Source organism: Eubalaena glacialis, chromosome 5 (assembly GCF_028564815.1).
Source record: "Eubalaena glacialis isolate mEubGla1 chromosome 5, mEubGla1.1.hap2.+ XY, whole genome shotgun sequence".
Classification (NCBI taxonomy): domain Eukaryota; kingdom Metazoa; phylum Chordata; class Mammalia; order Artiodactyla; family Balaenidae; genus Eubalaena; species Eubalaena glacialis.
The window spans coordinates 32,476,817-32,504,069 of NC_083720.1; the positions used below are offsets into that span (position 1 = coordinate 32,476,817).

At 38.1% G+C, this 27,253-nt stretch overlaps 1 protein-coding gene across 2 annotated transcripts in view; it reads left to right on the forward strand.

The window, feature by feature from the left end:
• The window catches only part of PAPSS1 (3'-phosphoadenosine 5'-phosphosulfate synthase 1), a 102,381-nt gene extending 82,236 nt beyond the window's left edge, over window positions 1–20,145 (forward strand). The window contains exons 12-13 of one of the 2 annotated variants that reach the window (XM_061191181.1): window positions 4,182–4,411; window positions 19,485–20,145. In XM_061191181.1, the coding sequence (XP_061047164.1) occupies window positions 4,182–4,411; window positions 19,485–19,623 (369 nt within the window). In that variant the 3' untranslated portion in view covers window positions 19,624–20,145. The remainder of the gene's footprint in view (window positions 1–4,181; window positions 4,412–19,484) is intronic. The other variant, XM_061191180.1, reaches the window with a different exon arrangement.
• The last annotated feature ends 7,108 nt before the right edge of the window (window positions 20,146–27,253 follow it).

Sequence of the window (27,253 nt, forward strand, 5' to 3'; positions counted from 1 at the left end):
AGGGGTTTATAGAAAACTTTTAGGTATCATCTTATGTTCCTTCTTCACTATGCATTCAGTTTCCCGATAATGATGCTAGCCACTGGGCATGAAAAGATTAATAATACATCTTGACCTCAGTCTGCTGGGTAGATAGATAACTCTTACTGATTTTTAGCAGCCGTCTTCTGGGCAGTATGTCATCTTTAGAGAGTGAATGAATTTTCTTTAGAGGTTAGGAAGCAATTAATTCAACTGTGATTGTCAGGAAATACTTTACAGAATAATACTAACAGCAGCAATATTTGTGACTGTCCTTTATTGAGGGCCAGGTGGTGTCCTGAATATTTTCAAAACTCCCAGAAATCGTACGCATTAAGTATTATCATTCTCATTTTTATAAACTGGGAAACTGAGGCTTATATAAGGAAATTGCCTAAGGGCATTCCATCACTAAGGGGCAAAGCTAGTATTCAAATCTAGGACAACCTGACTCTAAATAAAGCCTATATTCTTAACCAGATACTGATGGCTGTGGGCTGACTTGCATTCTCTGGATTAAGACATATTACCTGTTCAGTAGGTTGTAAGTTGACTCACACTAGGCATTCTTGGAAGAATTACGTGTGATTTGCCTATTCATGGCTGTTAAAATTTAAAAAGTATTCTCATAAGGGAACCATTCACTAAAATATATATTGAAATCATTCAGGTTACCTGCCGGAGAATGCTGACTCCGTGTTTGTTGTGTTTACATTTAATTTACTCATATAACTTCTAAAAGAAGTCAGAGAAGCAGTTTAAATTTCTGGCAATTTTACAAGACAGAATTAGCACTGGCCCCTGTCACCAATATGCTTTTGAAAAATATTCCTAGTTTATTGACCATTTGGCACTTGAATGATTAAGCATCCAGACATAAATATTTAATGAGGAAAGTAAGTTCACCTAAATTCAGAAAACTTAGACTGCCCTTTTAATTTAACTCTGTAAGCAGTAGCTATTTTTCATGAGGCAGAAAAGATTTTCCATTTAAGTGGAGTTGCAGAGTCGTTAATTGATGATTTGATTCTGACTGACCCCTTGATAAAAATTCTGAGTGTGAACTAGCAAAGGTCTTCTGTGGGTCTACTATGAAGGGGCAGAGGGGAATGAGCTGAATCTGGGATGGGTGGGCGTATGTGGGGAACAAAGCATCGTGCTTTGCCATCTTGTTCATACAGAACTATTGCAGCTCAATGCAAGCAGAAGTAATACTGTAGTAGGAAAAGAGGTAGTTTATTATAGGGCCTTAGGGTCCTTTCTGTTTAGTTGGCTTATGGGGAAAGCAAGCTAGGATAGTGCTCTGGAGGCTTTTTAATGGTCTGTGTTTGGAAGTGGCACACATCACGTTGGCTCTCATTCCTTTCGCCAGAACTCAGCCATATGGCCACACTGCAAGGGAGACTGAGAATTGTATTAAACTGTGTGTTCAGGAAGAAGGATGGTACAAGGTACATAGAAACACAGGTATATGGAAAACTAAGCAAGTGGAAAAAAATCAAGACAGTTATTAACTCTAGGAAAAACAAACAGCTGTACAAGGAGAGGAATAAAACAAAGATGATAACAGCTAACATTTATTGTGTACTTACTCGATACCAGGTACTATTCTAAGTCCTCACATGTTTCCTGTGTTAATTTTCTTAAAAATTGAATGCGATAAATACTATTGTAATTCCCATTTTACAGATGAATGTTTATTTCACCAAAGTATTGATATCACTGTATTTCTTGGGTAAATTGGATAGGGAATGAGGATAGTGGAGTAAGAGCCAAATATCTTCTTCTTCTCTTTTTTAAAAATATTTATTTATTTATTTATTTATTTTTGGCTACGTTGGGTCTTCATTGCTGCCCGCGGGCTTTCTCTAGTTGCGGCAAGCAGGGGCTACTCTTCATTGCGGTGCATGTGCTTCTCATTGCAGTGGCTTCTCTTGTTGCGGAGCACGGGCTCTAGGTACGCCGGCCTCAGTAATTGTGGCACGCAGGCTCAGTAGTTGTGGCTTGTGGACTCTAGAGCACAGGCCTCAGTAGTTGTGACTCACGGGCTTAATTGCTCCGCGGCATGTGGGATCTTCCCAGACCAGGGCTCGAACCCATGTCCCCTGCATTGGCAGGCGGATTCTTAACCACTGCACCACTAGGGAAGTCCCATATCTTCTTTTATAGTGGGAAATATAAGTAATGTGGAAATAATGGCTGTGTTACAGTTGATCCTTGAACAACACAAATTTGAACTGTGCAGTCCACTGATGCGCAGGGTTTTTTCAGTAAATACCTACGGTACTACATAGTTTGTGCTTGATTGAATCCATGGATGCAGAACCTTGAGTGCAGAGGGCTGACTGTGAGACTTGAGCATCCACAGATATCGAGGATGACAGTATATAATATCTAAAATTAAACAGTCAAGATGCAGCAGTGTACACATGCTGCTTAGAAATATAGAGGTAAGGACTTCCCTGGTGGTCCAGTGGTTAAGACTCTGTGCTCTCAATGCAGGGGGCCTGGGTTCAATCCCTGGTCAGGGAACTAGAGCCTGCATGCCCCAACTGAAGATCCCGCATGCCGCAGCTAAGACCCAGTGCACCTAAATAAATAAATAAATAAATAAATAAATAAATAAATAAATAAATAAATAAAAGAAAAACATGTAAATATCAGTAGAAACAACTAAAAAAGTTGAAACTCCTCAGGGTGACCAATTCAACTGTAGGGTATGGGATTGCCCCTGTGCTCTTGCACTTTCTGAACTATGTTGATAAAAATAAAATACTTGGTATAAGAGAAACTATCAAGAGAGATAAAATGAAAGTGATGTGTAGTGTTCATCATTTTATACCTCTTTTCACACAGAACCGAGATGGTTTTGTAAATCACTAAATAATGGAGCCATACACTGAAAGGGAGCCAAGACCAAGTTTGTAGACCCGGGTTTGTCCTACACTCTGTTGGCCGAGTCACTTAGCCTTTGAGGGTTTACTTCCTTCGAGTTTTAATGAGAATGATGGTCTCTTAGTTACTTTAACTTCTAAAGTTCTATAGTTCTAGGTGTTCGACTAACTAATTTTTGTTTTTAAACAGTATTAATGTGAAAGTATAGGCTACAGAGCTAGCTTTGGATGCAGCATGGCTATTTAGTCACAACCAACACCTTGTTTTATTCTTATCTAGTATTTTAGGTAGTAATCATTTAGGTGACAGGATTTTCTCGGTACCGGTTTATGTAAATATTCATATAATTTAAATAATTTTCATCCAATTTTTTTTAACCTATTAAAGTATAACATAGAGAAAAGTACATACATCACAGTGTACACACAGCTCAGTGAACTCTTACAGTGAGCATACTCTGATCACCAGCACCCGGATTAGATCCTGGGTTAAGAAACAACATTACCAGGGACTCCTAGAACTAACATCCAAGTGGATTAGGTACAAGCTTTTATTTCCAAGGTTGGTCAAAGTATTCAAACTTTCAGTTATAAGATGAGTTAAGTTCTGAGGATCTATTGTACAGCATGGTGTTTGTGGTTAATAATACTGTATTGCATACTTGAGATTTGCTAAGAGAGTAGATCTTAAGTGCTCTCACCACAGGCACAAAAAGGTAACTGTGCCGTAATGAATGTGTTCAGTAACTTGATTGTGGTATTTCACAGTGTATATGTATATCAAATCATTGCGTTGTAGGCTTTAAATATAAACAGGTTTATTTGTCAATTATACTCAATAAAGCTGCGGGAAAAAAAGAACATTATCATTACCCCAGAAGCCCCTTTCAGTTGCCTCTCTCAGAGGATCAACCACTAGCCTGATTTCTAACCAACATATTAGATTTTGAACAATATATAAATGACACCTAGTAGTTGTATAAAATCCTACACATAGACACAGATGTACATTCACATATCTCTTACCAGTAAAACAAATATATAGATACATATACATAAACATCCATACCATATATACTTTTAGATTTTTTGGAAGGCGAGGGGTTGCCAGTTTTGTTTCTGGCCTCCCAAAGTGAACATTTTAATCTGTTGAGATTTCCTGCTGATACTGACTGTATAAGAAGTATATGCATTTATTATCCACTTAATACTTCTAAGTGCTGGTCATAAAATCATGGTTATCTAATAGGAAAATTTTTGTTCTAGGTCCAGTGGCATTGCAGAGCACGGATGGTTGCAGGAGCCAATTTTTATATTGTTGGACGAGACCCTGCTGGCGTGCCTCATCCAGAAACAGGGAAGGGTCTGTATGAGCCAACTCATGGCGCCAAAGTGCTGACCATGGCCCCTGGCCTAATCACCTTGGAAATAGTTCCCTTTCGAGTTGCGGCTTATAACAAGAAAAAGAAGCGGATGGACTACTATGACTCTGAGCAGTAAGCTTTACATTCTCTGCACGGATCTGTGAAATACTTTGTGCTCTAAGCTGCTCCGAGGGCTTCAACGTATTGTCTCGTCTTTACTATAACTTATCAGTGACAAGCTTTGTTGTACCCATTTCAGAGAAAGGCAAACCAGGGAAACGAATTTCTCAATATTTCAGAAGTTAGAAGTAGAGATAAAAATTGAATCTGGTTTCATGGTTCATGATCTTAGGAATTTTGTTGTAAAGTGTTTAAGGGCAGTAATGACATTTCTGTCTGCCATATTACTGAGCATGTAGAAGTGCTTAGGACTTAGTACCAAGGCCTAGTGATGATTTTGCAGGTAAGCCCAGGGTATCTATGTAATGAGAGTGAGTTTAACTAATATTTGTGCAATTGTTGTGTGACAGGCACTGTCATAATTGCTTTACAGGTATTAAATTAATACCTGTAATTAATACCCCATAATAATCCTGTGAAGTAGGTGCAATTATTATCCCCATTTTGTAGGTTGGTAGTAAGCTGAGGCCTACAAAGTTCAAATAACTTGTATAAGGTCACAGAGCCAGTAAATGGCAGCTCAACACTTGAGCTCAAGCAGTATGGCTCCAGAGCCTATGCTCTTGACCACTAAGAGTGCAACTTCTTTCTTCAAAGATCTTAGAAGGAGCAAAAAAATAACAACCTTTTAATACAAATTATTGGTAGTATTGAGCATGCATCTATCTTCCTTTGACTGACAAACTTTTATTGCTATCTATAGATAATATCAGTATGGACATACCTCAGAGATACTGTGGGTTCGGTTTCAGACCACTGTAATTAAAGCAAGTATCTCAATCAAGCATGTCAGACAAGTATATTTATTTCCTAGTACATATACGAGTTGTGTTTACACTATACTGTAGTATATTAAGTACGCAATAGCAGTATTTCTAAAAAAACAATTTACATACCTCAATTAAAAAATACTTTATTGCTAAAAAATAAAGTATTATCTGAGCCTTCAGTGAGTTGTAATGTTTTTGCTGGTGGAGGGTCTTGCTTAGGTGTTGAGGGCTGCTGACTGATCCAATGGTGTTTGCTGAAGTGTGGGGGGCTGTGGTGATTTCTTAAAGCAGAACAACAGTGAAGGTTGCTGCATTGATTGGCCCTTCCTTCCACAAATGGTCTCTCGATAGCACACAATGCTGCTTAATAGCATTTGACCATAAGAGAGCTTCTCTCAAAATTGGAGTCAGTCCTCTCAAACCCTGCCGCTGCTTTTTATCAACTAAAGTTTATGTAATATTCTAAATTCTTTGTTGTCATTTAAAAATCTGTACATCTTACTGGGAGTAGATTCCATCTCAAGAGACCACTTTCTTTGCTTATCCGTTAGAAGCAACTCTTCATCTGTTTAAGTTTTATTGTGAGATTGCAGCAATTCAGTCACATCTTCAGGCTCCACTTCTAATTCTAGTTCTCTTTCTATTTCCACCACATCTGCAGTTTTTTCCTCCACTGAAGCCTTGAACCCCTCCAGTCATCCATGCGTGTTGGAATCAGCTTCTTCCAAACTCCTGTGAATGCTGGTGTTTTGACCTCTTCCCAGGAATCACAAATGTTCTTAATGGCATCTAGACTGACGAATCCTTTTTAGAAGGTTTTCAGTTGACTTTGCCCATGTCCATCAGAGGAATCACTATCTATGGCAGCTATAGCCTTATGAAATGTATTTCTTAAATAAGAAGACTTGAAAGTGGAAATTAGTCCTTTATCCACAGGCTACAGAATGGATGTTGTGTTAGCAGGCATGAAAATAGCATTAATCTCGTTGTACATCTTAATCAGAGCTCTTCGGTGACCAGGTGCATTGTCAGTGAGTCGTCATATTTTGAAAAGAATCTTTTTTTCTGAGCAGTATGTCTCAACAGTGGGCTTAAAATACTCAGTAAACCATGTTGTAAACAGATGTGCTGTCATCCAGGCTTTGTTGTTCCATTTATAGAGCACAGGCAGAGTGGATTTAGCATAATTCTTGAAGACAGTTGGGTTTTTGGAATGGTAAATGAACATTGGCTTCAACTTAAAGTCACCAGCTGCATTAGAGAGCCAGAGGACAAGAGAGCCTGTCCTTTGAAGCTTTGAAGCCGGGCACTGACTTCTCCTCTTTAGCTGTGAAAGTCCTAGATGGCATCATCTTCCAAGAGAAGGCTGTTCATCTACATGGAAAATCTGTTGTTTAGTGTAGCCACCTTCATTAATGATCCGAACTGGTTCTTCTGGATAATTTACTGCAACTTCTACCTCAGCACTTGCTGCTTCACCTTGCACTTGTATGTTATGGAGATGGCTTTCCCTTAAATCTCATGAACCAATCTCTGCTGGCTTCAGACTTTTCTTCTTAAACTTCCTCACCTCTCTCAGCCTTCATAGAATTGAAGAGAGTTAGGGCCTTGCTCTGGATTAGGCTTTGGCTTAAAGGAATGTCATAGCTGGTTTGATCATCTGTGCAGACCATTAAAACTTTCTCCGTATCAGCAATAAGGCTTGTTTTGCTTTCTTGTCATTCATGCGTTCACTGGAGCAGCACTTTTAATTTCCTTCAAGAACTTCTCCTTTGCACTCACAGCTTGGCTGTTTGGCACAAGACGCCTAGCTTTCAGCCTGTCTTGCTTTTCAGCATGCCTTCCTCATTAATAAGCTTAATCATTTCTAGCTTTTGATTTAAAGTGAGACACGTGCAATTCTTCCTTTGACTTGAAAACTTAGAGGCCATTGTAGGGTTATTCACTGACCTAGTTTCAATATTGTTGTGTCTCAGGGAATAGGGAGGCCCAAGGAGAGGGCGAGAGACTGGGGAACTGCCAGTTGGTGGAGCAGTCAGAACACGTTTATTTATTTATTTTTTATTTTTTTAAAAAATTTATTTATTTATTTATTTATTTATTTATTTTTGGCTGTGTTGGGTCTTCGTTTCTGTGCGCGGGCTTTCTCCAGTTGCGGCAAGCGGGGGCCACTCTTCATCGCGGTACGCGGACCTCTCACTGTCGTGGCCTCTCTTGTTGCGGAGCACAGGCTCCAGACGCGCAGGCTCAGTAGTTGTGGCTCACGGGCCCAGTTGCTCCGTGGCATGTGGGATCTTCCCAGACCAGGGCTCGAACCCGTGTCCCCTGCATTGGCAGGCAGACTCTCAACCACTGCGCCACCAGGGAAGCCGCACACACGTTTATTGATTAAGTTCACCATCTTATACGGGCGTGGTTCATGGTGCTCCAAAACCATTGCAGTAGTAACGTCCAAGATTATAGGTCACCAAATATAATAATAATGAAAAAGTTCGAAATATTGTGAGAATTACCAAAATGTGACACAGAGACATGAAGTGAGCAAATGCTGTTGGAAAAATGACGCTAACAGACTTGCTTGATGCAGGGTTGCCACAGACCTTCAATATGTGAAAAGCGCTACAAAATGAAGTGCAATAAATGAGATAGGCCTGCAGGTAGTACACTCTGTAAATTTAGAGTGGCAGTGTGAGGCTCTAGAATCAGAAGTTATGAGTGCTAGCCCCGTTCTTCCTGCGTGACCTGAGATTCCTGTGTCATCTCTGGCCTTGTTTCTTCATCTCTACAATGATGGCAGTGGATGAGTTGATTCCCTTCTAGCTCAAAATCTGTAGTCATTTCTGGGAATCGTAGCTCCTAGTTCTTTTTACATTAGTAGGTGCTTCATGCTTTGTTGATTGATGCTTATTTAGTACAAATTATATCTGCTTATTTAGTACCCCTGCTTTTTTAGTGTAAATTACAATTCATGTTCAGTAAGTAGTTGTCTCTCAGTATCTGGGGGGGGATCGGTTCCAGGACCCCCCACCACAGGTAACAAAATCTGCAGGTGCTCAAGTCCCTTATATAAAATGGTGTCGTATTTGTATGTAACCTACACACATCCTCCTCTCTACTTTAAATTACCTCTAGAGTACTTATAATATCTAATACAATATAAATGCTGTGTAAATAGTTGTAAATACAATGTAAATGCTATGTAAATAGTTGCCTGCCCATGATAAATTCAAGTTTTATTTTTGGCTTTTTGTAGTTTTGTGGCATCAGTTGTTATTTCTCCTCATTCATTTCTTATTTTGTTTATTTGGGTCCTCTCTCTTTTCTTCTTGGTGAGCCCGGCTAGAGGTTTGTTGATTTTGTTTACCCTTTCAAAAAACCCGCTCTTGGTTTTACAGGTTTATATTTTGGAACTTTCTGGAATTCTCCCCTTACCCCCAGATGTTTTCAGTCAGAGGTTGATCGAATCCTTGGATGTGGAAACCATGGATATAGAGGGTTGGCTCTATTTTTAATTTATGTTTTATCAGTTCACCTCTACTGGCAGGTGCTAATTAAAAATTGACTGAGTCTAATAACTTCTAATCTGAGAGCGCTCATCCTTTTTCCCTTGATACTGTGCAGTTGACTGCGCATTCAGGAATAACGCTGATCCTAACCCTGTGTCCTCATTTGTTGTAGCCTGTTTTGTAATGGTGCAGACAAGAAGGAAAAAGAAACTTTTTAAAAATCAACACATTCTCTTGTTTCTGAAAGGGACATGAAATTTGGTGTCATTTAATTAAATGATAAGTTATGTGGATAAAGAAATACTACTGTTAACAGTGGAGTTTGAGGGATTTGTTGGCTTCTCGTTTAATGATAATAATTCTGGAGAAAATGCATAATTTTAGATGATAGCAGTCTTTTCTGAGTGATAGACTGTAGCAATATACAGGAAAACCTTACGAGTCAATGAACAGAAAAGGCTTAGTGGATAGCTGGTTTGCGGAAATATGAAAGAACTCCTGATGTTCCCAGTAGCCTTGGTGTGGCCACTCGAGACTGTTACTTTCTGAAGATCCAAGTTGTGGCCCAGGTTATAGTATACTTCAGAACCACACCATGAGAAGAATTTGCAATAAACCAGAATATTTTTACACTTGTACAAAATCAGGGTTTGCCAATACCTAGAAATAGCTCTAAATCGTGGCATGTTTTGTTTTGCCCTAAAAATAAATGTGTGTTTTATGTATGTATATGTATGCGTATGTCTATATATATATACTTATATACATACATACACACATTCTACAATTTCACTGTCTAAAAAAAGTGCAGCTATAAAAGTGACGTGCTGAGAGTTGTAAATGGACTTTTTCTACCAAAGAGATGCCTTAGAAGCTTAAAGAAAATTTCTTTAAAGAAAAAGCAATTAGAGTAAACCTTGAACTATATTACTGCAAAAGGTGATTGAAAATACAAATTAAATGTTAAGGAAAATAAAAAAGTTTCAAATATAGGTCTGTCCTTCTGTGGTTCAAAATATGTAGGGCCACCGTCAGAGATTTTAATTTCCTTAGTCTGGAGAGAGGATTACCCGTTGACAATTCTTTTGAAAGCTCCCCCCCACAGAGGGTTAGCCTTGCCTTCCTACAAATCTGTAGACTGTATAGTGTCAGAGATGGAATCGTGGGCAGGGCAACCCTTCACTTCTCACCCAGCATGCAATTTATTTGTATACTTTGTGTACAAGATGTTTGAGCATAACCTTGTTCTGAAAGTAACAATTGGTCACTTATAGAGTGAGGGGTGAGAAATAGAATTGTTCTGCTAGTGGCCAAATGCTTAAAACTTAGGTGAGTTTCCATTTTGATGAGTTAAGGAAGCAAAACTAAATAGAGTTGAGCTTTTCTTTTACACTTCTTGTGCCGATGTGTTTACTTACTGTGGTTTCTTTGCATGATGAGCTGACTTAATCACACACAGGATCCTAGAACCCATCTGTATGTAGCTGAATGATGCACTGGGAAGCCCTTGATAACTTTCATGTTTTGTTAAATCTGTGTAATATTTCTTTAAGTCTCTCTTTTAATCATTCAAAAGCTAAATAATTACATCAGTTCTCATAAGATTTTCCAATGATGAATTCTATATTAGTTGCATGACTGGCTCATTTTCTTGGAATTTTTTTTGAGTTACCAAATCCTTATAAATTGTAACTTGGGAAGCTTTAAAACTGCCTCAGTTTTCTAATTTTTTATATTTATGTTCAAATATAATTAAGTTGATGGGGATATGTTGGAAAGTGATTAAAATTTTGTGGAAAGGCGATAGTCTTTGATGTAGTGAGAAAACACAGTTATTAATTATGCACATATGAGGTTGTCTTATGTTTGATTAATGGCTGTTATTCAATGCCAGATTTTATGTAATTAATGATTTTGTAGCTTTTGATTTGATTAAATACCAGTGTAAGACAAGGCTTAGGGAGAAAGAAACAAACTTCATCAAGATTACAGGCAAGATATTATTGATAAGAATTATGATAAAAATCATCTGTTTATACTTAGGAAGTTAAGTAGGTTCATATTAGCTGTAATAATGACTCAAGGAAATTTAGTTTTAGGAGGACAAGATTAAAGCCCATTCTTTCACATATTACAAACATTTAGAGATAATTCAGCTATTTCTAATTTTTTCTCCTTTATGCAGTAAATCTTCTTTGTATTTGGATAGATAAATGCAAAATTTTGGTTCAGATTATTGAAATAGCAACTCACCAAAAAGAGAGTGCACATGAGTGAGAGTGCCTGGTGGAAATGGGTCAGTGAAGGGACAGGTGGACATAAATGTTTGCTGTCTGGTTATTTCCATTTTATCAGTAGAGTACTTCTTTCATATTTTTTAATGCTGGAGTACACCTTAAATCATGTACTATTAGTGTCATTTTTTAAAAGCATTCTACTTAGAGGCATCCTTCAAGGCTTTTCTCATATATTCTTCACTTCTTTTATTTACTTTCTACAGGAAAGCTCATCTGTTCTAGTGGTTTCTGTGTGGTGACTCTTAAAGCTATTCCTCAGTGTTTCCAAGTTGCTAATTATGTTAGTTTTCTATTGCTGTGTAACAAACTGACACAAATTTAGTGGCTTAAAACATTACTCATTTATTACCTCACAGTTCTTTAGGTCAGAAGTCTGGGAGGGCCAAGCTGGACTCTCTGGCCAGGCTGGGCTCTTATCTGAAGGCTCTGAAAAGAATCAACTTCCAAGATGACCCTTGTTGGCAGAATTCAGTCCCTTACGGTTTTAGGACTGAGCTCCCCATGTTCTTACTGGCTATCGCAGTGGGGGGGATTGCTCTCTGCAGCTAGAAGCCACGTTGAGAGTCTTTCTTGTGGGCCCCCTCATCTCAGCAGTAGAACCTCCCTCAGGTCAAATCCCTCTCAGACTTCAAATCTCTGACTACTGCTGTCATCTGAGAATATTTGCTTTTAGAGAGCTTTAGTGATTAGGTTAGGCCCACTCAGATAATTTCACTATTTTAGGTCAATTGGTTAGCAATTTAATGGCATCTGCAAAATTCCTTTTGCCATATAAGGACATATCATGGTAGTAACACCGGGGTGAAGGGCATGAAGGCCATCTTAGAATTCTATCTACCACGCTAATGGGTGTTTTCTGCTTAGATTTCTTGTTATTATTTAAAATGCCCAGAAGCAACTTTACCTTTCCCCTCATATATCTCCAAATCCTAAATTTCCTTAGTTACTTGTTCTCCCCGTTATGTAGAATCTTGAAGTCCTTTATCCTTTTGCCTCACTCTTCACATCCAGGTCTTGTCATATTGACCCCTGAAATATTTCTTGTGTGAATTCTTTTCTTTTTCTTTCTTGCTATGTAGTCTTTGCCATACATAAATATTTCTGTTAGAGTACTGGGGAACTGTCTTTTCCATTCATTTATAAAGTGCTTTGTTTTTATTAATTTTGATGTTTCTTTTAAAAACTTGTAGAAGTCTGACTGTAACTGCATGAACTTGACAATGAATCTTGTCCTGTGTTTGTAGATTTTGCACATATTTTATTGCAGGGGGTTATTGCGTAACCATTAACTGATAAGGTCTAATTTAAAATCTATTGCATTGTCTTTTCTTACTATACATTTTAATCATAATTAGGGACATAATACTATGTATATTTTTGAAAGTCAAATTATATATTTTATATATGCTGTGTCTTGTTTTAAAGTCAACATGTTACATTGAAATTAGTATAAAACTTTCCAACTTTGCTATGCTTTATTCATTTATTAACTATTTGTTGAGTCTTTACTACGTACATGTCATTGCTAAATGTGGGCACTGTGGTTGGAAACAAGCGGATATTGTTGTTGCCTTCATAGGACTTACATTCTAGAGAAGACAGACAATAAACCACTTAAGGATGGCATGTGCTTTGCAGAAGACATGTGGGAAGCTCTGCTAGCACTTGTGTGACCAAGTCTGGGTTATCAGGGATGGGTTCCTGGAGCAAGAGACATTTGAGCTGAGCTCCAAAAGATGAGTTAGGCATTCCCTTGGTAAAGAAGGAGGTAATAGCATTCTGGACAAAGGGATAAGTGCATGCAAAGGTGCTGAGGTGAGATAGACCCAGAGGGTTTGGGAAGAAGGCCAGGGTGGGCTGGAAAAGAGAGTGAAAGGAGGATGATGAGACAGGGACTAGATAAGGCAGTTCTTTGAATGGTACAAACTGGAATAGATTTTGAAAAGATAGTGTGTTGTTACCATGTACATTAAATATTGGGAAGTTCAGGTTTTTGGTAATTAGGTTAGTTGGATTATACAGATTGATTCTCCTGAGAAATTAACTAAAAATTCTGGATAAAGGAAAACGTTTCCATAAAAGTATTGTGGTGCTGATAAGATGATAAGAACTGTGAGGCTAAACTATTAAATGAAGGTTAGAACTTCAGGTAAGTTGAGTGTTGAAGTTGCTTTTGTCCTGGTTGACCTAGCAAATTTGAGTGTTGATTTCCTTGGTCTTGACCGAGGTGGGGAGTCCCAACAGGAGGCACTCCCATTGAGCTGATGCTCCCTCCCACCTTAGGTAGTTAAGAGAGAATCTGAAGTGAACCCCACCCATTCCCCTACCCCAGGAGACTGAGCACAGCCCTGAGCTTTAGGCTCAAAAGCGCAGAACTGTTCACATGGGCCAAACTCATGCTACCTGGGTTGTATCAAAACAAAACAAATAAACAACCAAAAAGCCCTCAAGCCATGAAATTAGTTTTTGGTGGTTCTTAACTGGACATGCCTCTAAGTATTCAGCAGAAGCAAATGTAGACTGTCGCTAGAGCATTACTCCTTTGTCCTAGACCCCAATTTATTCCCACAAATAATTATACAAGCTTAATGAACAGCTTAAGTAAAAAATGATAAAGTATACAAGGAAACATAGCACCAAAGCAAGGGGAAAAAAAAAAGGGAAACTACAGTTGGCACAAGCAGACCTGCAGAGACTTCACATACTAGAATTACCAGACATAGATTACAAAGTAACTATACTTGCAGTGTTTATTAAAACAAAAACAAGTTTGAAACTACTACATGGCACATAAAAGTATAGAAATGACCTAGCAGTATAGAAAAGAGAAAGATGGGAGGGAAGTCAGTGTGAAGGTATGCATTAGTGCAGGCAAGAGTTAATGAAATGATAGTTTAGGTTTAGGTAGCTTGCAACAGGGGGATTGGAAGAAAGATGAGTAGGCATCCCCTGGAAACTTCTTGTTTGACTGAATGTCTGATAGGAGCTGTTCTCTAGCTTTTATTTATAAGATTTTTGAGGGGAGGAAAACATGATGAATTAAGGATTTTGATAAATTAGTTCGAGATAATTAAATTTTTCATGTATTTCAGTTGGTCTTTGGTTTGGAAATAAAAATTGTTAAATTTGTCATGCATGATACCATGCCTTTTGGCTCCTGGAAAGCCATAAATAACTAATTATCTGGTTTTGAACAGATGATTTGTATTTGAAGAGAATTCTTAGTGTCTTGATGTATACTGTATTATATATGAGTTTCTTTTGAGTTAAATGAAAGGTAGTTAGCCCCCAAATAGTTAATTAGATTCACTTGTAAGTTACTACCATTATTTTTAGTTCTATCAGAGAAGAAGCTCCCCTTTGCGTCTCTGATTGCTTATTATCTAATTAGTATTTTTTAAAAAGCTGGTCTAATTGAATATGAACTTTTGAAGGATAAAATTGAAGGCCCCTGGGCTGACCCCAGCTTCTTGTCTGAACAGCTTGTGCTGGTGGCTCTGATGGCCACATATGTGGACTGAGAGACAGCAGATATTTGTAAAGAATTAAAATCTTCAACAAGTGGCCAAGAGCTGTTGTACTTTGGAGTTGGTCAAGATGCTGGCCATATGTAGTTGTGTGTCCCACATGGGACAAGATGCTCGACCCACAGGGTCCCACATAGTCTGCTGGATGGTGTGCTTTTTTCTGTCCTTGCATTCTAACCCCTTCCCCTTCAGTTGTTTCTTTTTGGTGTTTTTGGTTTTGTTTTGGTTTTTTTTTGTTTTTTGTTTTTTGGGGGGTGTGTGTGTGCGTGTGTTTTAAGAGGAGGCGTTCTGTCAGCTGTGGATTGTAAGAATCTGTGACCAAGTGGTTTTGAAAAGGGAAGAAAAAAAAACAACAGACTTGCATTTCCTTTTTCAGGTGCCATGGAGGTGGGTTAACCAGTGTAATTAGATGGACTGGCTAGAATTGCTTTGTAGTGAAAGCCTAAGATTCCGATTACTCACAGGTAAAGTTCAGAGCTAGTTTTAGAGCATTCCCCAAATGCCTCAGTTTTTCCTTGATTTAATTTTTTTCTGTAAAATGCTATCCATTTAAAGATGTAATTGTGAAAACTGTGATTAGATTACAGATAGTGACTCTAGTGTCAAATCCTTGCACCTGACTTCTGATAAAAAATTAAATCCTCAGGTGAGGGATAGAAATACAAGTCTGAGGCAGAGGGAAATAAATGTGTTTTCCGTAGCCAGGGTGGAGTGGAAGGAACCACCAGCATGTGGCAGCAGAAAGTCCCGTGTCATGTGATGAAGAAATGCTTGTGGCATGCGGGGCAGATGGAGTGTGAAATAGCGTCAGGAAAAGAGGTACCCAGGGACTTTGGTTTTAAAATTCAAATTCAGAAGGAATGCAAGCAGACTTCTGGATTTCAGACTGTTTGGCATTCTGAGGAAAGAAAGGACTTTAATTGGTCTGGCTTTTTTCCTTTAATCACAAAGTCAGGACAGAGTCATTCTACAAGCTGGTCCCTCATTTCTTTTTCATTGCCCCGTCAGGAACAGGTACTTTATGCATGGGACACAGGGTTTCCTTTCTGAATTCAAAATTTTAAATTGACATGGCCAGAAAGATCTAGAGTCATAATTTTCCTTAATGACACTTATTTAGGGAATTGATAAGTGACCCTCCTAAACTAAAACATTCAAGCAATATTTGTCAAATGATTCTCAGCTGAACTAACCAGTTTTACATCAGGTTGGAATGAGGGTTTTTTAGATGCAATTGGAGAGATCTGGACCCCTCCACGCCCTTGACTTCCTCTCCAGATGCTGCTTTGCTAAGCCCTGCCCTGAGGGGTAACCTCTCTAGCCTAGAGATAGTCACCAAACTGTGTTGATGGATCCTATTATCAGTTCATTCCCACACAGGTTCTGTTTACCCACAGGAGACAACCTTACATTTTTACTGAGAAGGTTGAGACCATCTTGCATTAACCACCTCATCTTTTTCTAACTCCACGTCATCACTGTTTCTTCTTTTCTTCATTTTTCACCCTCCTTGTCAGAGCTCCTTTCTCTGTGTTCTTCATCCCAGACTTTCTTCTCCATCTTTCATTTCTTTCCTGTTACCCTCTCCTGGCTTTCATCCTCCTCCCTTTTCTCATTGTATGCCACTTATTTTCTTCTGCCTGTACACATGCTAAGACCTCCCTTTTCTTGTAAAAAAAAAAAATCTTTTCTCCACTGTGTATCTCTGCCACTTTACCACTCCATCTCTTTCCTTCATCATCCACTGAAACTCCTTGATTAAAGAAAATTTAAATTCTGATTCGTTTATCCAGTGGATTTTTTTTCCCCCCTCATGGTCATCTTCCTTAGCCCCTCTGTGGCCTTCACATTAAAATTTTTTCTTTTTCCATGACCTCCATATAATCATCTTGGTTTTCTTCTTACTCTTTCGACAAATGCTTTCCCTTTTGGCAAGTCTTCTTTCTTGGAGAGCTTATCCATTTTCTCAAACTGGGTTTTCATTTTAGTGTTGATAAATTTAAAAATTATGTTTCCAACCCCAACCTTTCCTGAATTTTTTGGAAATCTCCTCTCATAGTCTTGCTTTTTTCCTAGGCCCATCTCACATGCAGTCAATTTCTTTTTCTCCCCTTAAGTTGTAGTCATTTATGTAAGAGAAAGATGATAGCTTACTTCATATTTGAACTATTGTAACCAACACATCTGCATGGGCCAGTTTATTATAGTAGATTTGACTTTTCTTGCACATTGAACACATGATAGAAGTGGGAGATACTCCCTAGATTTAAACTACTTGAATCCATCTTGCTTTGGAGCAATATCTGTTAAACTTTCCTTTTCTTCGGACATCTTTGAAAATGTGAGCAGACATTTAAAAGATGTTTTACCTGAGAAGATGAGAGCTGTTGAAATATTGAGTTGAATGTATATCTTCCTGTCTTTCTGGTAGTGCAGGGAATAGAAGAGCGGACAGGTGACTAGGGGAAGATGTCGCATGCCTGAGTTAAAGAAGTAGTGACTTCTGCTTAATAGCAAGAGACGGGATTATAAAACATTAACGTTGATTTTCCTGTGGCTGATTAAATGAGTTACACTTTTTTATATTCTTATCCTGTATGTGTAGCATTCCAGAATAAAACAGACTCTTAGATGTTTCAAAGTGGGGTAAGACATTCATTAAACTCTGGGTACCTCACTGGGGAGTTGGAAAGGCCAGAATTAGGGCCAGCAACGAATATGAGAGGGAAACCTAGATCCAGGACCAGGAGTCAAGTTGATCTTAGGAACTAACAGTAGTGGGCAGGCCTAAGGACCGGCCAGATGCAAGATACGTAGAGGCTGGTGATAATATAACCAAGTCCAAGGTTCAGAAGCCCAGTGAGCAGTCGGGTCATTGAGCACACAGACAATGCAAATTAGAAAAGCAGGAGAGGCCAGAAACTGGGGCACACTGGATCATGGGGAAATCACAATAATTCTTCCTTGGTCTGGAGCTCAGTCCTACCAAGTGGACAACCCAAGAGCTCATAGATAGACTAAGTGAACCAGGTTCCCCCAAATAAAGTGGAGGTGAGCAAGGTCAAGAGAGAAGCTAGATCAGAAGATGACTATTGACGAGGTCATGAAGGGCATGTAGAAACCTCTAGTGTGAATAATCCAGATTTAAAGAAAAGGGAATATACAACGAGCTCAGATGAACCACAGCAACCAGAAACCCCATCTTACCCTTTTTTTGGCCAGGGGATGGAGAGTAGTGACTTGTATAAGACTCTGAATGGTTCTATATTGAATAAAAATTTTCTATACATATACCTTTTCATTCTTTCATATTTCACCAAATATTTATTGAGTTCCTAGTCAGAAAGCTAATAAAACTTGATCACTGGTCATTATTTACTGAATATGCTGTATGTCCCCAGCACTGTTCAGATATACTCTTTACTGCTGATGTCTGTCATTTAGGGGTGAATTAATAGCCAGTGTAACTCCTGTAGGGCCAGAATAGGGAGTGTAATGCTATATCAGCATCCTGTTTATCTGCTCTCATCAGGGCAATGTTCCAAATGATTGAGGTTTCAGATCAATTAAAGGTCACATTATTTAAAATTATTTAAATCACTTTTGGATAGAGATGTTAAAAATAAGCTCTTATTGATAATAATGTTATTTTAAATTTTATTTTGATATTGATAATATAAATCATCATTGTAGAAAATTGCAGAAAACATCATGACAAAACTAAAAGCACCTGTGATACCACTTCATAGAAATAACCACTGTTAACGTTTGGGTGTATTTCTTTATGATCTTCTCCTCCCCCCACCCCCTTATTTTAACAAAATTGCATTGGTATTGTATATAAAGTTTTGCGTCCTGATTATTTCACTTACCATTATTACATCGTGAACATTTTATCCAATCTTTAACTATACTTTAATGACTACATAACTCTACTCAGGGCTGTACCACAATTTACTTAGACCTTCAACTGTTAGATTATTTACAACATTTTTACTATCATAAAACAGTTTTCAGACAGCTATCTTTATGCATAATGTTTGTTGGCGTCTCTGATTATTTCCTTTACATAGATTCCTAGAAGTGTGATTATTAGTTAAAACATACCTGGCATGCCTCTAGAAACAAGGGCCACTTGCAGTTTATGATTTCACTCAATTCTCAGATTAACTCCACAAATAGCAAAGTGGGGATGGAACATACAGTCGCTGACTAGGAGTAAACAGGGGGTGTGATCTGGTGACTTGAGTGACCCAGAACTCTTGCTCTGTTCTTGGGTCTGCTGTCTAGTCGGTTCCCTTGTTTGAGGGAAGAGGTTGAAATTACCAATAGACAGTATGTGTCATAGCCATAGGTGCTCTGTGCTTAATGGTCTAAGGGCTTTTGTGTGTTTTTGTAGGTGTGAAGGTGAAAAGAACTAGCACTACCTTTGTGTAACAGCTTATCAATGGAATAATATTAATTATTGCTACTTACATGCTGTTGTTATTTTTTAAGTTCCAGTTTTTCTCTTAATGTTCCAAAATGCATTTAGCTTTCCAGATTCAGACTGCCTAAAAAGTTTTCAATATGTGTATCTAAAACATCTAAATTACATGTTTTTCTAAAAAAAAAAATTTCTATTTCTAAATTATTAGTTGCCAGGGGTTGGGAAGGAGGGAGGGAAATGGGTATGTCTATAAAAGGGCAACCTGAGGGGTCATTTTTTTTTTTTTTTTTTCTTTTGTAAGTTTTGATAGTGTGGTATTTTTTGCTCAGTGAAAAACTTGAAATCAGGTTGATATTCATAAGTAGTACATTTCATCCAGATAGTTTTTTCATTAAGCTTGTCTACCATGAACAGAAGGAACAAATGTTTTTTAAAATTTCACTATAACTAAGTTTTTAAAAATGTGAAATATTTTTATTTTTTCTCTCCCTTTCAGCCATGAAGACTTTGAATTTATTTCAGGAACACGAATGCGCAAACTTGCCCGAGAAGGCCAGAAACCTCCTGAAGGTTTCATGGCTCCCAAGGCCTGGACCGTGCTGATGGAATACTACAAATCCTTGGAGAAAGCTTAAGCTGTTAACCCAGTCATTTCACCTTTGACACCTCACTGAGTAACAAGAGGGGACCATGTAGTTATTGTTGGCATTTCTTTGTGGTGGTATCTGTATGGACATGCTTCCTAAAAAACAGACCCTTTTCCTTAACTAGCATCAGTTTTGGTCTGCCTTATGAGTTCTGTTCTGAACTAGTGTAACACACTCATGGTTTTAATGTATCTTTTCCACTTATAGTTAAATATTCCTACAATATAGTCTTTTTGTATTATATTTATGCTTCTGTCTCATGATTTTTTCAAGCTGTTATATCAGTTGTAACCAATAGTATACACATTGAATCTCACTTTTCATCTCTTGAAAAAAGAAAAAAAATCCACTAAACAATAAACTTGGCTAGACCTTGTTTTGGGAATTTTACAAGACATCTGTAGCATTTAGATTTTTTTTTTTACATTGAAAGTACAAACTGCTTTCTTCCTTCCTTCCTATCAGCTATTGATCTCTCAACTGTTATAATCTAAAGTATATTAATATCTATGTAAGCCCTGAATGAACTTTATTCAATAAAATTAAACTTTTTGGCTTCTTATTTATGTGACTTTTTAAAAATATTGTTTTGTTTACACATACTTTATCCTTCTTGTGAAGAAGTTTCTGATGGGCAAGGGAAAATACAGGCGTCTTTCATTACTGGAATCTATTGATAATAATTAGTTCCAAGCACTGTTTCAAGCATAGTGAATTTTTAAGTGGGAAAATAATAATGCATTCTCAGTCCATCCAAAAACTCAACCTGTTTCCCCAAATATCTCTCTGATATTCTTAAATACCTAAGATGGTGGTACTAGTAATAGAGACATGATAGAGGGAGGTTAGTTCATGGCGGGGGGTGGGCAGCATATCAAGTTTGCTTTTGTAGTATATCCTCAAGTAGAATATTCAAGAGGAGATGCTTATTTAGGGGCTGGATATATAATTTTGGTTGAGATGCCAGCATTTTTGATTTGCAGTCATATTTCCTACGATGAAATAATCTTGCATGATCTGGCCTTGAAAATTCAGCATTATAAAGAGATGGCAGATTATACACGGAGATAATGTATTGTCATTAAGGCAAATGGGAATAAAATACCACTAGGAAAAGAAATAGAAGGAAAAACGAAAACAAAGTAAAAACAGATCACTGAGGGAATCAATTAGTGAGAAAGTTGATAAATAGAAAAAAAATGGAGAATATGAGTAAATAGTTTCTAGTGGATGGATTTATTCACTAGTGGATACTGAATGAAAATATTCATTAGTGGACGATGTAAAAAGTATATGAATGCATATGTTGATAGGAAGAATTAGAGGTGATAGTTGATATGACTTTTTTGGCTCCACATTATCTAGATCTCTTTTAGGGAGATCTCCTTTATATAAATCTTGTATAAATCTTCAATTTTTATGTATATATAAAGGTTGAAGGATTGGAGATGGGCTCTCCAACCACAGACAGCTAAGGTGTGACATAGCACTTCAGCTCAGCTAATTCAGAAACTCCAGCCTGAAGTGTTGAATGTGTAGGAATGATGCAAAGATGTAAGGACAGAATGAGTCGTGGTTTCATGGTGGCAGCGACAGAGTCAGGATTCTGGGGGCAGTGGTGGTGGTGCTCGTGGCAGTGGGGGTCTCCTGTGCAAAAGTAGTACCCTATCTTGAATATTCCAGGGTATGACCTTGGCTGAGTCCTCTGCCACTAACCTCCTTTTGTTCCTGACCATTTTCCAAGCCTCATTCTCTTGCATTTTCCATCAATTCTGTAAGAGACCCAACAGCCTCCCCGTATATTCCTTTGCTGCCTAAATTATTTAGAGTTTCTGTTGTTTGCCAAGAACCCTGATCGTAACAGGTGACGTGAAAAAATGTATACTTCACATTAAAATCTTGATGCTGCTAAATTCAAGGTGATTTTTACTGTTAGCATATTTTATTTATTTTTAAATTTATTTATTTATTTATTTATTTTTGGCTGTGTTGGGTCTTCGTTGCTGCGTGCGGGCTTTCTCTAGCTGTGGCGAGTGGGGGCTGCTCTTCGTGGTAGTGCGCGGGCTTCTCGTTGCGGTGGCTTCTCTTGTGGAGCACAGGCTCTAGGCATGTGGGCTTCAGTAGTTGTGGCACGTGGGCTCAGTAGTTGTGGCTCGCGGGCTCTAGAGCGCAGGCTCAGTAGTTGTGACGCACGGGCTTAGTTGCTCCGCGGCATGTGGGATCTTCCCGGACCGGGGGCCGAACCCGTGTCCCCTGCATTGGCAGGCGGATTCTTAACCACTGCGCCACCAGGGAAGTCCCTGTTAGCATATTTTAAAAGTTTAAATATAGAGAAAAATTTTTAATACTTAGCACTCAGAAAACTTATCCTTTTAAAATTATAAAAATATACTCATAAAATCAAGCTGAGAACGTTTAGAACAGAAATCAACAGCATCAGGGTGAAATGTGGTCGAAAAAGGAGCTTTGTGTTCTGTCATGTAATTGTCCTTTCTGAGTTAGTCCCATAGTGCCCCTTGTTCTCAACCCACCAGAGAGGGACATGATGAAAACATGATTCTAAGCCCCTCTGCTCTTGGGATCGGCCACCCACTTGTGTGTTTTAGAGAGATGGAGAAGAAGATAAAAGTACCCAGTGATTTCTACCAGTCCACAGGTTGGTATGTGTGTCTTTAATCTACAAATAGGATATATGTAGAAATTTTTTCTTTCCCAGCTCATAAAAATGACCCCAAACCAACCTTTAAAACCTTCACCCCTTACACCAAACCTCTACTGCCAAGTGGTCTTGGAAATCTCAATGCCATTTTTATCTCTCCATCAGCTGGAAAAATGAATGGAAAAATAATTATTTTTTTAAAAAGAAGGAGGAAAAGAAAGTGCAGAAATACAATGTTTTGGCAGAAATATAATGTTTTAAATCTGTCAATTCTGTATTCCACTCTGATAATCAAGACCACATATTTGAGTTTCATTTCCATCCAAGAGGGGAACAATTATGTCCATATCTTGGGAGTTAGCATTTAAATACCTTATCAGGAAATTCAGAAGTCATGCTTCCCACATATGGTATATTTTTATTAGCACATAGGTATGCAGGGGTGAGTTGACTCACAAAGTAAGGAAGTATTTGCCGACCGGGCTTTTATGTGTGGGCTATATTTCTTGGCCTATAAGCCTCTTTGTATTTCTGCGGATTCCATTTCCTCCTCCACACAGTCTTGTCCTGAATATAATTATATATAAGTTGTGCAAAACACATTCTGCCCACCTAACTCTCGGTCAGTCTTTTCTGGACTAAGGTAAAAGCTGGCCTCCCTAAAGGTAAGTACGTGAGGACTATAATTGAGCCAGGGGTGTGTTGAGATTGGAACCTCGTTTTCCTAACTTCCTGTTTCAACAGATCCTCAGGAAAATGGCACTAGATTTTAGGGCCTAGATTTGAAGAACTGAAATTAGAAACATGGAAAATCTCATCATGGACCTTTATTTCCCAGACCTGCACCAGCACTGAGCATCTATAGTGATCTGCCTTTGTTAGGAAAAGAAATTATGGTTACCAAAGAGGAAGGGAGGGGAATAAATTGGGAACCTGGGATTAACAGATACACTCTCCTATATATAAAATAGGTGAACAACAAGGACCTGTATAGCACAGGGAACTATATTCAGTATCTTATAATAATCTATAATGGAAAAGAATCTGAAAAATTGAAAAAAAACATACACAGATATGTAAAACTGAATTACTTTGCTGTACACCTGAAAATTGTAAATCAACTATACTTCAATTTAAAAAAGGAAAAGAACAGGAAAACCTCTCCACTGAAATGAATTAGAACACCGACTCCCTCTCTGCTTTTCTTCCAACAGTTCTGGCTTGTCCTCTTTGAAAAGTGTCTGTTCTCTCCGAGAGCATAACCACTTCTGTTGCCCAAGAGAAAGAAAGTATCTGTTAAAAGTAAGCTGGGGCCTTGCTGCACAATCAGGTCCTCAAGAAAAAAAGCCAAGTGAAGGAGAGACTGAGTTATGTCTGACCCATGACTGGTTCACCACCTGGCTGCCCAGAGCCTGCCCTGAATGACTTTGAACCTCAGTGTGTAGCTACTGCTATTTTGTGTGATCTATATGTTGTACATAGGTGCAGTTATAGCAATATGACTTTTGATACGTTGTGGGCAATTCTAGTGGGCATTTGCAGCCATTAGAGAGTTTTGAGTAAAAAATAAGTTAAAAGTTTATTTAGGAGACATTTAGACTTAAACAGAAGCACAAGCGTAAAAGAGAAAGTATAGTTTTGTGGTTAAGAATTCATGCTCTGAAGGCAAACTTGACCAATTCCTTGTTGATTATGTGACCTTCAGCTTTATGAGGCCTTGATTTCCTTATCTGTGGACCAAAGGTTATAGTCAGGAATTATATGAGGTAATGCTTGTAAAGCACTGCTCCTTTATTATTATTATTTTATTTAAAGATGTAGTCTTTTGGCCAAGAAACAGTGATATCAATATTTATGAGACTATACCTTGTAATCTTTGCTTCATAAAACCATTCTGTAGCCCACTGAGCAAAGTGACTAAATACAGGTATATGTTAGATACAAATCTAAAGGCAGACACAGTATCCCTGTTTCAGGCATACTTTCCCCTCAATTTTTCCCTGTGTTCAACTTCTCCTGTGTTTTCTAGATTAAGAAAACTAGTACTTTTTGCAAAGAGAAAAAGCAGAAAAATATACACATTTGCCTAAAGCAAGCATAGACTAATCCTATGAAAAAATGATGGTACTTTGGGAAAGCATCATCGAGAGGAAGATCAAGATTAGAAAGGTAGTTTATTCTCAACATTAAGTTTACTGAAGAAGGCCTGCTTTAATTAATGTGGTCATTACCTATATTAAAGCTGCATTTTACAAGTGTTACACTTTTCATTTAAAAGTTCAGCTTGTTGACACCTCTGATCAAAGCATAAAATCTTAAATATATTTAACTTTTAGAATTGAACTGTAAGTGGTGTTTCATGTACTAGAGAATCATTTGTATCTTCTATGGATATAACAGGAATAAAGGTATTAGGAATATGAAATGCAAAATAGTATATGGTTTCCCAGAGTTTTCCACACAGGGATTTTTTTTTCCTGTTTATATAGTCAAAAGATCTCATAGCTAAGAGTAGAATAATGAGTAAAGAATAGCACAAAATTTAAATTTATCTTGAATAAACATAATCAAAATCATAATAATAGCTAACATTTGCTAAGTGCTTACTATTTTATTTGCCAGACACTGTGCTAAGTGCTTTACATGTATTATTTTGTTTAATGCTTATAAAATAACTGACATAGTAAGAAATATTAAGAAAGGAGAAGAAAAATTTTTTTCAAAGAATTGCAATAAAAATTAACAGTATAATATAATTTTGTTAGAAGAGAAATTAACATTAAAAGTTAACTTTGATAAAGAGGTCGAGTATAAGAGAAAAGTGCAAAAACCAAAGTCACATAAATGTGCCAAAATCAAAATCTCTGTATTAACAGTCATTGACTACAAGTGAAAATGTCTGTTGCAGAGGTCATCAAAAGGACATGACTGCCGGTTGACCTGCGAACTGGATGCAGGCAATCAGAGATTCCTCATCCCTCTCCATCCTTGGAATGTACATTCCGCTCACCATTCCCACAGCCAGAGCCATTTCAAGGACGCAGCCTTGAGAGATAATGTGTTGTTGAGACCATCTGGATGGTACGCGGGGCTGAACCCTGTTAAGGCTGCTATACAAACTCTCAAGATTCTGACGAGTGGGTGCGGAGATGTACTCATTTTGCAGCCTTTGGAGACAAGCCTTGTAAGTTAAGTTCCTTTGCTTATTAAAACTGCCGCCAAGGCATCTGGAGTGGCTGCTGCTTCTCTCCCTGCCCTCTGTGTTCAGGAGCTGTTTTCAGATTTCACTGGGGAAATTCCTGAGTTTGTAAACCAACAATGTACCAACAATGACAGTCACACAACCTGTAAGATACTTAGGAACAAAATTAAGAAGAAAAGAAATGGTCTACTTGAGTAAAACTATAAAATTTTATGAAAAGACATAAAAGCAAGGTCTAAAAAAGTGGAACAGTATACCTTGGTCCCAGGTGAAAAGGCTTAATAGCATAAAAATGTCAGGCTTCCTAAAATTCATGATTTTGAGGCAACTAAAAGCTCAATGAATTTTTTTAGGGGGGGGAATTATAATAATTTTATCAATTCATTTGGAATAACAAGTACCAAAAAGGCAAGATAATTATATGACCCAAAGACTCAGGAAAAATAATAGTAGTTGTTTTTAAGCTGCTGAGTTTTGGGGTGCTTTGTTATACAGCAGTAACTAATTAATACAGGCATTACAGCTCATGTATCAATTGTACTCACCAGCTGATGATGGCTGGGGAAATTTGGGTTGTGGTAAAGGTAAAAAAAAAAAAAGAAGGGAAACTGGAGTAGCACCTAGAAGCTTTATTTTTTTAAATTTTTTATTTTTTTAATGCTATTCTTGTCTGCTTACATTCTTTTTATGTATGTATGTATGTATGGCTGTGTTGGGTCTTTGTTTCTGTGCGAGGGCTTTCTCTAGTTGTGGCAAGCGGGGGCCACTCTTCATCGCGGTGCGCGGGCCTCTCACTATCGCGGCCTCTCGTTGCCGACCACAGGCTCCAGACGCGCAGGCTCAGTAATTGTGGCTCACGGGCCGAGTTGCTCCGCAGCATGTGGGATCTTCCCAGACCAGGGCTCGAACCCGCGTCCCCTGCATTGGCAGGCAGATTCTCAACCACTGCGCCACCAGGGAAGCCCTAGAAGCTTTATGATTAGGAGGATAAATGGTAGAATCAATTAAAATAGCAATGGCAAGATAAAACAGAATTAGGCAACACTGTATATAAAAAAAAGTGTTGAGTTACAGAGCTATAAAATAGAATATATCCTGGATAAAATAAGAAGAAAACAGAGAAGCAGAGTTCTCTAGACCAGGAGTTGGCAAACGGTGATCTGGCTTGCTGTCCGTTTTTGTAGATAAAGTTGTGTTGGAACATAGCTACACATGTTTAAGTATTGTCTGAGGCTGCTTTGTGCTCCAGCAGCAGAGCTGAGTAGTTGAGACAGACACCCTATGGCCTGAAAAGCTAAAAATGCTTTTCATCTGGCCCTTCACAGGAAGAGTTTGCTGACCCCTGCTCTAGGCCGACAATTACTTCTACAGCAGGGTTCCTACTAAAAGAAGGGGACAGACTTGGGGAATGGAGCAATACACTCAATATTTAGTCTGTATAGCTCACCCTTCTATTCCCTTCTTCGGCTTGGGTGGGAGTGAGATGGCAACAGGGAAGAGACCCAGACCCTCAGCAGGTTTAACCTGCAAAGTCAGAGAAATCAGAGTGATACATAGGCTCAACTACCTCCTATCATGCGAGTGAGATTGGATGCTTCTCCAATCTCTTTGGACATAGTAACATGTCCAAATAATTCAATTAAGTGTCAGACATGCAGTCTGACTCTATTTGGAGCTATGTTGATTGAACTGTTTACTGAATAAAACAGTGTTTATTTTATTTAATTTATTTATTTTTTCTTTTTTTTAATTAATTT